Source organism: Arachis duranensis, chromosome 9 (assembly GCF_000817695.3).
Source record: "Arachis duranensis cultivar V14167 chromosome 9, aradu.V14167.gnm2.J7QH, whole genome shotgun sequence".
In the NCBI taxonomy this organism is placed as follows: Eukaryota; Viridiplantae; Streptophyta; class Magnoliopsida; order Fabales; family Fabaceae; genus Arachis; species Arachis duranensis.
Window position 1 is genome coordinate 91,344,622 of NC_029780.3, and position 14,977 is coordinate 91,359,598.

At 33.9% G+C, this 14,977-nt stretch overlaps 1 protein-coding gene across 1 annotated transcript; it reads left to right on the forward strand.

The window, feature by feature from the left end:
• The first annotated feature begins 11,705 nt into the window (after nucleotides 1-11,705).
• LOC107466174 (uncharacterized) lies at nucleotides 11,706-13,678 on the forward strand. The gene is made up of 4 exons (XM_016085162.1): nucleotides 11,706-12,081; nucleotides 12,144-12,433; nucleotides 12,671-13,003; nucleotides 13,280-13,678. Exons 1-4 carry the CDS (start codon nucleotides 11,706-11,708, stop codon nucleotides 13,676-13,678), a joined length of 1,398 nt encoding a protein of 465 aa, XP_015940648.1.
• The last annotated feature ends 1,299 nt before the right edge of the window (nucleotides 13,679-14,977 follow it).

Below are 14,977 nucleotides of genomic sequence, written 5' to 3' on the forward strand. Positions count from 1 at the left end.
GTAATTTCTGGCTGAAATTGAGGGACTTGAGCAAAACTCTGAAAAAGGTTGACAAAAGGACTTCTGATGCTGTTGGAATCTGACCTCCCTGTACTCGAAATGGATTTTCTGGAGCTACAGAACTCCAAATGGCGCGATCTCAACGGCGTTTGAAATCAGACATCCAGAGCTTTCCAGCAATATATAATAGTCCATACTTTATTCGGAAATTGACGACGTAACTTGGCATTGAACGCCAAGTACATGCTGCTGTCTGGAGTTAAACGCCAGAAACACGTCATGATCCGGAGTTGAACGCCCAAAACACGTTATAACTTGGCGTTCAACTCCAAGAAAAGCCTCAGCTAGTGGATAGATTAAGCTCAGCCCAAACATACACCAAGTGGGCCCCGGAAGTGGATTTATGCATCAATTACTTACTCATGTAAACCCTAGTAGCTAGTTTAGTATAAATAAGACTTTTTACTAGTGTATTAGTCGTCTTTTGACCACGTTTCATCTTTGGTCTCAGTTTTGTTTTATTCTTCATCTTAGGAGGCTATTGATCACGTTTCAGGGTGCTGGCTATTCGGCCATGGCTGAACCTTTCACTTATGTATTTTCAACGGTGGAGTTTCTGCACACCATAGATTAAGGGTGTGGAGCTCTGCTGTTCCTCAAGTTTCAATACAATTACTTTTACTTTTTATTCAATTCTCTTTTATTCTTATTCCAAGATATACGTTGCACTTCAACTTGATGAATGTGATGATCCGTGACACTCATCATCATTCTCACCTATGAACGCGCGTGATTGACAACCACTTCCGTTCTACTCTAGGCCGGGCGCATATCTCTTAGATTCTCCAACAGAATCTTCGTGGTATAAGCCAGATAGATGGCGGCATTCATGGGAATCCGGAAAGTCTAACCTTGTCTGTGGTATTCCGAGTAGGATTCCGGGAATCTGGAAAGTCTAACCTTGTCTGTGGTATTCCGAGTAACATTCCGGTATTGAATGACTGTGACGAGCTTCAAACTCCTGAAGGCTGGGCGTGATGACAAACGCAAAAGAATCAATGGATTCTACTCCAACCTGATTGAGAACTGACAGATGATTAGCCGTGCTGTCACAGAGCATTTGGACCATTTTCACTGAGAGGATGGGATGTAGCCATTGTCAAGGGTGATGCCTCCAGCCGATTAGCCATGCAGTGACAGCGCATAGGATCATTTTCCCGAGAGGATTAAAAGTAGCCATTGATGATGGTGATGCCCTACATACAGCTTGCCATGGAAAGGAGTAAGAAGGATTGGATGAATGTAATAAGAAAGTAGAGATTCAAGAGGAGCACAACATCTCCATACGCCTATCTGAAATTCCCACTATTGATTTACATAAATATTTCTATCTTATTTTATTTTCTGTTTATTATTAATTTTCGAAATCCATAACCATTTAATCTGCCTAACTGAGATTTACAAGGTGACCATAGCTTGCTTCATACCAACAATCTCTGTGGGATCGACCCTTACTCACGTAAGGTATTACTTGGATGACCCAGTACACTTGCTGGTTAAGTTGAATGAAGTTGTGATCATAAATTCCAATAGAGCCAATTTTTAAATCTCATGCAAATACAAAGAGGATCACAATGTCGTCCACCAATCACCTCATTGCCTTAACAACTCAACCATTCACTTATCAACTTCTTGCTAAATTTCCTTTCTAACTTATTCAACACGCTCACCCTTGTTCTAAAGCTTAAAGACTCGCTAACGGACCTTTAATAGATGTTAAAGAGATTTGGAAAGTTTGAGCTATGATTTAAAACTTGAAAACAACATTTTCAGAAAACAGGAATTTCGCGTACGCATGCCAGGTTTCACACACACGGAAGTATAAAATCTTCCATCTCTTGTATGCGAGCCCCTTGAACAGGGAATCATCCCCATATTGAGTGGTCATGCCTGCGACCGTGTCCCTATAATTTTTTTCATTTTGCATACGCATACCATTCCTGCGTATGCAGGACATCTGGGCAGAGCCTAGGATCCACGTCGTGTGCATGTTCGCATACGCAAGCACATCAGAAGTGGCAAAATGCTGCTAAGTTCCAAAAACTAATTTTACACATCCAACTTCAAACACGCATAATATTTTCGATAGAAATCATTTTTAGTCCGTTCTTTGAACGTTGTAAATTTCATGGACCAAATGTTCATTCAAATCAAGTTTTACAAAATTTGGAGGTCTGGAAGCCAAGTTATGGCTTGCCGAAATTGGTCAAAAATTAGCTCTTACCAAACTTTACGAAATTTCTAACTTTTCAAATTCTCAATTCCAAACTAACAATTTCATAACTAACACAATACCAAATGCTCCTAAACAGATTCATACACTACTCCTTCATACACCAACATACCAATTGCCCTACATCACATCTTAATCATTCTCATCTAATTGTTCAATTCAATTTTTGTAATTCATTATTTACAAACTTCATTAAACCTCGTCATATCAACAATTACCATCATTTTGAAATCACAAACTATATTATAACACATACAACTCACTCAATCTTCATTCACAATTCATATACCGCATACACAATTCAAATCAATAACTCATTCAGTTCATTTCTATCTTAGGTCTTCTAGCCTAAGTTTTCATGTGACATTAAACATTAACTACGAGAAACTAAAACCATACCTTGGTCGTTTCCTCCCTAAGCCCGGAACACCTCAAAAACCTCTTGACCACAAGCTCTGAGCCTCCAATTGTCAATTTCGCAAGCTCAACCACTAAAATTTCATTCTAAACTACCATTCGGACTCCAAATCAACAAGGAACACAATCTAATTCATACAATATCACAATAATCAATACAGGCTTCCTAATTTCAATAATTTTCAAGGGTTTAACAGTTTCTTACCGTACCCACAGGTCAATTGGACAAAACTCAGTGATTATCCGTAATTAGAGTTCACCTAAATATCAAAATCATTCAATTCCTTAATATCAAAGCTCAATATTTTCGAAATTGAAGGGAAGCAAGCTGGATGAAAATATGCTAATGTTTGGGAGGATTTCAAAAATGTGTTAACCTATCTGACGCCTTAACCTTTACCATTTAACAAAAATTATTTTATCCAAAATTATATTTTAAACTGATCTTCAATTATAATATGTAAATAAAAAATTGTTATTTGATTTGTATATAAATTTAAATTTTTACTAATAAAAAATTACAGTCTTTTTTTATTAATTATCTTATCTTTTTAATAAATCAATTTTAAAAGATTAATTCACTCCTCTTTAAAAAAATTAATTTAAAACTACTTTTAATTTTATGATAGTGCAATATAATTTAAAATAGTAGTTATGTTATTCTTAATTTGAATTTCAAATCAAACTGACCGGTTATAATTTCTCCTTTTTCTAAAGGCTATATAAAGAAGTTTATTCTCTTCAATTTAATAACATTCAATGAGAAACAAATAATACGGTTATATATTCTCCATAAGAATTATTAACATAAGCATTAGCATATCATGGTTCTCTTATATCCTTCTCTCAAAGCAAATACTTACTATTTATTTTAATATGTTATTCTTATGTCTTATTCTTTTAGCTTTACAAATTTTTTTTAAATCCATCCTATGTCATGCTTTACTTATTTTTTTTATGCTTAATGAATTATCTTTTTCAAATAAATTTTTAGATTTTATACACCGAATCTAAAATATTTTTATTTCTTGTTTCAAGAATTGAATATCCAACTAATTCAAGTTGTAAAGTAGGGAACTCAGTAAAAATACATATACTAAAGTGTCAACAATAATAGACAGTTCAATAGATTTAGGACAAGGTAAGTAAACAAATATACTATTTTCGTTATTTTAATTTTCATTAATTTGGAAACATGTATGTTCTCTCTTAGTAGATACAAAATGTAGAATATTTTAGAACTTATATTTATTTCATAATAAATGGTTCTCATAAAATTATGTTAATTTATAAATATTTAAAAATTTAGAAAAAAAATTGTAACACAAATAGAAATATGTAGAATACACAGAAAATATTTGAACTAATATCAAAATTGTAACATGTAACTTAAATTTCTAAATTATTTGGCAGACTATTGTATCATATTTTTTATTTTTATATTAATTTGGAACATGTTTAATCCCTCTTAATGTATATAAATAGTGGATTATATAAGGTCTTGTATTTGTTTCATAATAAATGTTCCTTAGCTTATATTAAATTATCTTATTTTATAAATATTTAAAATTTTTTTATAAAAAATATGCAACACAAATAAAAATATGTAGAGTACACAAAAAAATAGTTGAACTGATATCAAATACAAATAATCATAACATGTAACTCAAAAATATTTTCAAGATATTTACGGAATTAATATAGACTTTTAGCAACTTTTAGGATTGGAAAATTTATCTGGGTGATACACATAGTAGGTTAGCATGTCCTACATGTAATTTAGATGCTAAGGCTTAGCAACTTACACGGTCAAAAATAGTGTTTCAAAGGTCATCGTCATTTTCTAAATTAGGGATACAAATTTATACTAGACCGAGTTAGATTTGATGGATAAGTAGAAAATAAAAATCCATCAAAAAAATTATTAGTAAAAATATCTTGACACAACAATCCAATGTGCATGTCTCATTTGGGAAAATGTCAAATGTGACAATAAAAAGAAGACCCAATGGTCATAATTTCAACCAGAATTACTCACATTGGAAAAAGAAGAGTGTATTCTTTGACCCCCATACTGAGAGAATAATATGTTGCATCATAACCTTGATGTGATGCATATGGAGAAAAATATTTGTAATAATGTGGTGTTCACTGTATTAAATGATAGTGGAAAATCAAAAGACAATATCAAAGTTCGAAAAGGCTTAGAGTTCATGGGCATAACGCCTCACTTGTGGCCGTGCGAAGATGATAAATATCCTTCTACTATATTTATAATGTCAACTGCACAAAATGATGTATTTTTGAAGACTTTACAAAACGTGATTTTTTCAGATGGTTACTCCAATAATATTGCTCGTTTTGTTGACTTACGACAACTTAAATTGTCTGGATTGAAAAGTTACAAATGCCACATTCCAATAAAAAATTTACTACCAATTTTAGTGAAGAATGCATTGTTTGTCCCCGTGTCCAGTATAATAGCCGATCTTTTATCATTTTTCTATGATCTTTGTGGGAAAGCCATAAACCTTCTATAGCTTGCTAACCTCTAAAATCATATCGTCCAAACCTTGTGTCATATGAAAATGATTTTTTCTCCATCTTTCTTCACAGTCATAGTTCACACTATCGTGCATCTCATTGATGAAGTCAATATTAGTGACCCAGTACATTATCGGTAAATGTATCTAATAGAAATTTTAGTTTCTAAATTAACCTCTTTATGACATGATAATCAATCAAGTATGTATACTAAGTGTATCATTGTATTTATATAAAAGGTATCTAGGTTGTTTGAAGTAATATATGCATAATAGGACACAAGTAGAAGGCTTAATTGAGGAGGGTTACTTATCTGAGAAAATTCTAACTTTCTATCTATTCTAGATACTTGGATAATATTAAAAATAGGATCAACTGACAAGCGCAAGTTAATTATCAACCTGTTGACGTTAGACCTAATTTAGAGGAAGATATGTTTTCAAAAATTGGAAATGTATTAGAGACTACTTCACATTTTAGTTTAACTCCAATAGAAAAACATTAAGCACATCGTTATGTACTAGTCAATTGCGAGGCTATGCAAGAATTTATTAAGTATACTTAATTTTTTTAAAAAAAAATGAATACAACTCTTGTTCACTCACTGACTATGTCGATTAATTTCTTGTTATTTCATATAGTACATTTAGGAAAAAAATATAGAGAAGGTTACGAGATCAAACAAGGTCGCAATCTAAGATAGACGGTATTGTGCACAAGGAATTTGCTCGGTGGTTCAAGCATGAAGTTGATAGAATATAATATATGTTATGTCCATTGTCATTTTAGCCAAGAATATATACTACAATATCTCTAAATTTGATCATTCTAAGGATGCTTGTTATATGGTGTTAGGCTCCAATGAAAAATACATAGTATTCAAATGAACTTAAGTGGCTTGTATGCGGCCTCATGTTTCATGCAAGACATTTTGGGGAATACAATGCCAATGTGTATAAATTTAGAATTATCACAAATGAAGTAGGGATAAAAATCTAAAATGGTAGAATTTATATTTCTTCTAATACAAAAAGTTATATAAGTAAGCATGACCATAAAGTGGCTGTTGGTAATATTCCGTATTATGAAAAAATAGTAGATATAATTTAATTGAATTATACCTACCACTTTATAGTCGTATTGTTCAAGTGTATTTGGACTGAAACAACAACGAGGTATTAAACAAGACCGGTTGGGCCTTACTATTAATTTCTCTCATTCGACACACACTGGTAATGTTGAAGATGATGAACCATACATATTAACATTTGAGGCTCATTTGGTTTACTACATGGATGATGAAGTAGATAAAGAATTGAGTGTAGTAATTCACGTAAAACCACAAGACTTGTATGACATGGGAGAAGATAATGAAGAAGCTAAAATTGTTTTCTCTCCACAGATAGAGTTGAACATATCAGTTGGAGGTGACATTGGAGATCTACAGTTGACAAGGGATGATGACATAGAAAATCTCACAAATAACACTTTTGATAATCATGACGAGGTTACATAATATAAATAGTAAAAAATCAATGTAATTTAGGAATTATCTTTGTATAGGACTGGAAGTGAGTCAAGCTAGCTCATGAGCTAGTTCGAACTTGACTCTTTAATAGCTTAATAAGCTAAGTTTATAAGCTGGTGAAGCAAGCTTGAGCCTAGAATTGTATTTATTTTTTACATATAATTTTGATATAGGACATAAATAAAAAATTAATAATTTATTGATAGATACACAATATATAAAATTGATCTTTTTAAATATTTTTTAAAATATATAAGTTATAATATATTGATATAGAATTATAGATTATGTATTTATGTTTCTCTTATTTGAGCCAGCTTGTGAGCATTCGGTGAGCCGAGCTTGAGTTTAAGAAATAGGCTCAATTTTTAATGAGTCGAGCCGTGAGCTAAGCTCAATTTTTGTGAGCCGGACTTGAGCTTAGTCTAGCTCGACTCAACTTGGCTCACTTCCGGCCCTATCTTTGTCTAACAGACTTAAACATAATGTTATTTATGTTAGCAATTTGATTGTTATATTTTTATGATATGGATTCTGATATTTAAATTTATATATATCAATTTATTAGTTTAATCTTAAATATATTTTTTTACTTTGTTATAACTTATTAATCGAACAAATTAAATTACAATAAAAAAGTAATATCATTATTATTGTTCTTGTCATCATTATTATTATTAGATGTTGATATTTTAATAGGACAAATGAAGATGGAGGACTTTATCGCACAACATTCGCTAAAGAAAGGGATTTTGCCTCCCCATCTTCTTAACTGGAATATGCAATTTCTTTTTCTAGAGGCATATGATTTAATAAAGTTAATGTTAGAAATTAGTTGAAGGCTATATCAACATGCTCTTATTTCAACCAATGTATGGCAATGACGACTAAATCTACCAAGCAGGTTTGTACCCTTAAATGCTTTCATTAAAATATTTTGTTTTAGTGTGAGTAATATATATGAAATTGATATATGCTATTATAGTTACTCCAACGGTATTTCTTACATTAAAATTGAAACTTGTAGGGACTACATGAATGAGGAGCAAAGTACCAAAAAAAAATTGGATATATTTTTTGTGACATGTGCAAATGGAAAGAACTTTGAAGACACAATTTTTAAAATGAAAGTAAATAAATAAATCTCTTATATAGAAAGTCCATAATTTTGTGATGGTGTTGTACATAAAAGTCCCTTAACTATATTTTTATTATGTAGATAAGCTATACAAACAAACATCTTATTGAGTTGGATATTGCATCATAGGAGAAAATGAAAATTATAGAATTGTATTTTACAGAGCTTTTTTACGAGAAAAAATTTGCTCTAAAATTGTTAACTAATTTGCTATTACTAGTTCTAATAAGGTAAAAGGTACTTTGTTGTTTATTTTGTTAGTCTTGTAAAATGTCTTCACATTTTAACATATCCTTTTTTTCTAAATTAGCATCTAATTAAACTTGAAAATTTTTACTTATGACTTGGGTAGACTTACATTGTTTTACAGATTTAAAATTTTCAGAGTTAGCTGAAGATGCAGCCAAAATAGTTAATGATGCTCGAGATGGAGAAGTGATTGAGACACATGACAATTTAGTTGAGGTCATCTCGCTTGGAACTGATATTACCATTCAATTTGATCTCAGTAAGCTTTTGAAAAAAGACAATAAAGTTTTAGACGGACAACAAACTAAAGATAATGTACATATTGCAAATAGGGCATCAATCTGAACAAAGGGTCATAGTCTGGAGATGATTTATCAGATCCTCTAGCACGTAAAGTATGTAGATTCACGACAAAGTATTTTTTACCAGGTCAATACAATGTTTTAGAATAAATTTGACCAGAACAAAACAATAATGGTTGATAATGTAATGGACTTGTTGATATTTGATTTTAAGAATTGCACTGATTTATCATACTTTGATGGTTAGGGTCTTAGTATTAGATATTTGACTATGGTGCAAATATCTTTGTGAGGTTATTAAGTAAGGTGCAACTTTATGAATTCATCCTAAACATTGACTTATTTTTTTAAAAATTTATATCTAAATTCAAATTTAGAAGATCTTATCCTTAAGGAGAAAGTTTAATTACTAAATTTCTACACGTGATAAAAAAATTTTAAAATTTATTTTGAATTATTTTGTTTAATGTTTTTTTAAATATTTTTTGGCAACAACCTTTATTTTGTGAAATTGCACTATAAATTCAAAAGGAAACAACATACTAGGGCCTTGTTATTTCGTAGTGGTTAAGCACAAATCGCTGCAAAATCTAAGCACCACAAAAAAACTTTTTGCAGCGATTTGTGTCTAACCACCGCTAAATATTCACTACATTGCAGCACCAACACGATTTGCCATATCAACTGTCATTATATTTTTTTTGCAGTGATTTTGGTAAAAGCAAAATGTCTGCCCATAGCTATTGGATATTTTGTAGTGTACATACACTAGTTTTATTTTAAAGGTCAATCACATTAACATCTCGAAAAGTCAATATGTAAATAGAAAGCTGACAAAAATAATAATGCCTTAACAAGTTAAATAATAATCTTATTTTCAAATTTTTTATTTTATTTTCAAAAAATAAAAATACTAAAAATAAAAATAAAAATACAAACTAAATAGATTCTAATATTCACTACATACATCGAAATCAAGAGCGCTGGAATTAACATGGACACATACCATGATGCCAAAAAGAAAAGAATAAATTACTATTTCTACTCATAAATATTTTAAATGTTGACAAATCTATTTATGCGAAATAAAACGTATTGTACTTACAAAAGATGGATTTTGGTTGACAAAATTACCTAGAAACAAAACTTTTGTTCACTCCGTTATAAAATTACACAAAATTTTTAAATTACCTCTCCTAATCCAACCTAACTCTAAATTTGTAGCTACAACTCTTACCCTACTCCACTCTCAATCCCCAATCATTTACTACTACTATTCACTATCTTCTGAGCTAAAGATAGAGCCTTAGATCCCCATGGAGACAAAGTTCAAAACTATTCTTGTTTAGAGTACTATTGAGAAGCCTCGACAGTGGCATAATGGCAACATCAATTTCCACATACAAATAACCTATAATTAAAAACATAGTTTTGAGAGAAAAAGGCATGAATCCAAAGAAAAAGAAATTTACAAAAGGTTTAAGATTTAGATGAATATGGAATGAAAATTATACAATTGGAGGAAAAAACATAAGAGCATACATGGTATTTGTCCACTCCCAAAATTAGCACGAACCTAGCCATCTCCACAAGAAGCGCATTATAGAGCATGATATCAAATAGAGAGATTAAGCACCAGAGAAAGGAGCAAAAAGCACACGAATAGAAGAGAAATATTTTTATTTTCATTCCCAATTACTTTTACAAAAAGATGATAGTTTAAAAATTGAGTAAATTATCATTTATATCAATAGATATTCAAAATGTTGATAATTTATCCATGAAATAATGAAACTGATTTTGTACCTAATAAAAATAGGCTTTGGTTGACAAAACCACATGAGTACTAAAAATTTATCCAAAATTTATAAGCTACATGTCATAAACTAATCTACCTTATCTCCAATTTCCAATCTTTTGTCATTACCTCTCCAATCCTTGTAAGTATAAACTCCACACTTAATTTGGTCAGAGATTAATCATTTACACATAATAAAGTGTTATATTTTTCATTCATTCATCGAAGCATTTTTCATTTATGAAATACATCAATAACTTATACAAAAATGGTTTTCTTTTATGGGTATTTTGTCTTTTGTGGTGCAGGTCTCGATATGGGAGGAAGATATTTTGAGGGAAGTTAAATATTCATGGAACTCTTTGCAAATTTGGAAAGTGAAAAAATCTATTCAAAGTCAAGAAAAAATTATCCAACTGTATTGCAACACATCTGTGTTATCTCTGTTTCTACTCATTCAGATTCTTTGTAATCGAATATTGAGTCTCTTCTCAGTTTACAGTTCAATATATAAGATATCTATCTTTTGATTTAGATGTAGACTTAATGTTCTTGCTACAATTTGTAAGTGTTGTATGACGTTTCTATAAATGAAAGTTATTCTTCGTTCAAAAAAACTTACACAAACTTATGCCTTTATATAGGAAAATATAAGTGCCTAACGAGGATAGTGGATAACTTGCATTTAGCTTGCTACCTGCTTTTGAATTTTTTAAGGTTCCATATTCTTCAATGTTGGTCAAAGTTTGCAACTTATTTTTTACTTTAATTCAAATTACTTTTTTGACTTGATTCTTCTTATTTTCTTGTGGCATGCATAAGGCGATACCTTTCACTTGTAGGAATAGAGCTCAAATTAACTAAAACCTTAAGTTGACAATTGAATATTCTTTAACTTGTAAGTCATATCAATTTTTGTAATTTTTTTGTTCTTATCAACATTGATAAATATCTAACTTTTATAATTTTTTATTCTAATCAACATTAATAAATTCAATTTGCATTTCTCTTGAACACTTATTTTTGAGTTGTCATTACTAAAGTAAGGTAGTTGAATCACAATTTAAGAATCAAATCGTTAGACTAAATTTTAATTTGTAAATTGTGAATCGTATTAAATCATAAAATTTATAAAACAATGAAATATTAAATATAGGGCAATTTACCTAAATGAAATGAATGGAGGAAATGTTACGCAATTGCAACAATTATGAATTGTTTACCTTCGTGTCCTATTAGTCTTTTATGTAATTCGTGGAACCCTACCACGTTTTAGCATTATACAAATAAACCGTGTATCCTACCACGGCCCTACCATAGTTTATGAAGAGAAGATATGCATACATAAACCGTGGTACCCTTCCACGATTTATGAGGAATAAAAATTCTATATATACGCAGTGAAAATCATTGTGTTGAAGAGGAGTATTTTCACAATGGCAAGTGAGGATGAGAGTTTCCTAGTGCTAGTACATTACTCTGAGAAAATTCAAAGAAGCAAGAAATACGGTTTAAAGTTCACTGATAGAGAACCCTTTAGTATATTTATCAGTTCATCAAGTACCTTGTCAGATCCAAAGAATATCATATTGTCAAAGCTTAGGGTATTTGGCAGCAAGTGGGTGAAGAAGTTATTCTATAAGATTTCCATCATAATTGTGTCAACCAGTATTAAGTATGATATTCGGGTTCTGTTTCATTGTCTTAGGAGTTTTTCAGAGGTCAGAATACATGAGTTCTATCTGAAGTTGGAGGTGGGTGTCGATAGTTATGGGGCATCAGCTCCCGTTTCTCACTCGACTGCCATGGGTGGTACCTCTAGTTCGATGGCTGTGGCCACACCAACTGTCGTGTTACATATCTTTCCTTTGTAGGTGATTTAGACCATACGGAGGCAGTTGGTTCTGTACCTTTCGAGAATCATGGGGTCCGGCATCAGACATATGAGGTAGATAATGGTCCTGGCATTATTCCTGATGTTCTAAGGTTCGGGGAACCTGATCGAGTTGAGAATGCAATATCGGATGGTAACTCAGACCAGGAGTCTGTTGATATAATTGGGGACATCGATGATGATACAGGTGCCAATCTACATACACAGTATGGCCCTTCAAGTTTTGGCACACAGCAGTACCCTCTGCACTTCTCCACTTTAAACTTGGAGGCTTTGGGGCAATAGTCAGACGAAGATTCTGCCGTTGGGGGTTCTTCTACAGAATTTCAGATTAGGCAATCATTCCAGAATAAAGAGAAAGCTATTTTGATTGTGAAGGATTATAGCATCCATCGAGGTGTTGAGTACGGGATCTTAGAGCTGGATCATCTGAAGAATCATGGGAAATGCAAGGAGTTCGGCAAAGGTTGCAGTTGGTTGATATGCATCTCGCTTCGTGCATAAAAGGGCACTTGGGAGGTTAGGAGGTACAACGGTCTGCATACTTGCTTGGCCACCTCCATCTCAAGTGACCACCGACAGCTTGACTACCATGCTCTCACTGCGAGGATCTATCCGTTGGTTAGGACGGATGCTGTGGTTATGATCAAGGTCTTGCAGGAAGCAACGGAAGCCAATTATAGATTCAGGCCTAGTTACAGGAAGGTTTGGATGGCAAAGCAGAAGGCAATAGCACAGATATACAGAGATTGGGAAGAGTCGTATGCCGAGTTGCCATGTTGGATGCTAGGGGTCCAGTCTACCATGGCCGACACAGTTACAGTGTTGAAGACTTCTCCGGTTAGTCTTGGGGATTAGGTCGATGAGTCTACTGTCTACTTTCATCGTCTTTTCTGGACATTTCCTTCCTGCATTGAGGCCTTTCGACATTGCAATCCCTTCTTGAGCAATGACGGTACCCACTTGTATGGCAAGTATGGAGGTACCTTGCTGCTGGCTATAGCGCAAGATGGGAATACAAACATCTTGCCAATAGCGTTCACACTTGTGGAGGGAGAAAATGCAGAGCCATGATCCATTTTCTTGTCCAACCTACGATAGTATGTGATGCCGTAGGAAGGCATTCTTGTTATCTCCAACAGGCATAACGGCATCAAAACTGCCCTTGAGGCCCCCGATGGTGGTTGGCTACCTCTACGTGCTTTTCGAGCGTTCTGTATTCGTCATGTGGCAGCGAATTTTAGCCTGAGCTTCAATGGTCAAGACGTGAGAAGAATGTTGGTGAATGCTACCTATGCGAAGACCGAAGCAGAGTTTGATTACTTGTTTGACATTATGCGGACTGAGAATCCGGCTATGTGTGATTGGGTCAATCGGATGGAATATGACAAGTGGACCCGATGTCCATGCTTATGTCCGCAAAGCAAAATCAGTGAAGACCTGTGTCCCAACATCCCCGAACAACTAGGAGCTACCCCCAACATCAAAGGTGCCATGAGCTATCCCTGTGTCTAATCCTCCGTCGATGAGCACGATGATCCACAACGCTTTCATCATCAGCACCCGCTTCGTCTTCAACCATGACGTCGTCTAGTCATCGCCACTCTCAATCGGTGGCACGTGTGTCGATGCACCGACGCCGCTCAACACGCTTGTTGTCAGGCATGTTCGGTACTTGCACGCTTGGAGGTGCCTAGGACGACCCTCTGCGAAGAGCCTCCTCCGAGACAACCATCGGCCTAGGAGCATGAAATGCAGCATCTGGGGACAACAATTTGTGGGCCACACGATACCACCAGTCCAGGTACTCCCCCGATGGACCTGTATAATCTACTCTATCGACCTGGATGACTGAATCAACCCTATTGTTCCAGTGTAAATGCCATGCCTAATAATAACTGGGAACCATCGATCTCCACCCTTACCATCCTTCGCATGGAGCCAGTCTATGTTCAGAGCCGGCTAGGGAAAATGCTGTACCCCGCTGAGCTGTGGTACCACTCTATCCACCTGATGCCACTATATCATGGTAAAATATATCAAGCTTGTGACCGCCCTCGATAGCCTACTGTGCTCCTCAACCAGTATCTGCAGGTGGACAACAGCTGCCACCTCAGGAGCAAAATAAGGCTCCCATAGAAACTGTAAAGGACCAGCTAACATTAGATAACACCATCAAAGTAAGCATCATATGAGCACCGAATTAAACAAAGAGGAAAAACTAATGACTCACGTCTCAATCACACAATCTATCTAAAGAAAGGCGTGCTAACACCACTCTTTGCTCCCGGGCATCGGATGTCGGTAGATATCTTGCCCACCTATAATATTCGTTGTGAGCATCTCATTAAAAATGATAGCACATCAAAATACACATGTAATCCACACAAAATAATAATCCATACCTGGAGGCCAGCGGAAATCCAAACACGTTAAAACCACTAAGTTTGAGAGTGGAAAACCTTCAGAAAATCCAAGATTGTAGTAAGCATCATATGAGCACCGAATTAAACAAAGAGGAAAAACTAATGACTCACGTCTCAATCACACAATCTATCCAAAGAAAGGCGTGTTGACACCACTCTTTGCTTCCGGGCATCGGATGTCGGTAGATATGTTGCCCACCTATAATATTCGTTCTGAGCATCTTATTAAAAATGATAGCACATCAAAATACACATGTAATCCACACAAAACAATAATCCATACCTGGAGGCCAGCAGAAATCCAAACACGTTAAAACCACTAAGTCTGAGAGTGGGAAACCTTAAGAAAATCCAAGATTGTAGTAGCTGAAGTGGTCCGACCAAATTA

Bases quoted from the DNA above. Each gene is read 5' to 3' on its own strand.
- LOC107466174 (XM_016085162.1), top strand. From the start codon at position 11,706: ATGGCAAGTGAGGATGAGAGTTTCCTAGTGCTAGTACATTACTCTGAG. The intron at 12,434-12,670 runs GCTTTGGGGCAA...CGTGCATAAAAG, and splicing joins TCTCCACTTTAAACTTGGAG to GGCACTTGGGAGGTTAGGAG. The intron at 13,004-13,279 runs GTTAGTCTTGGG...GTGATGCCGTAG, and splicing joins CAGTGTTGAAGACTTCTCCG to GAAGGCATTCTTGTTATCTC.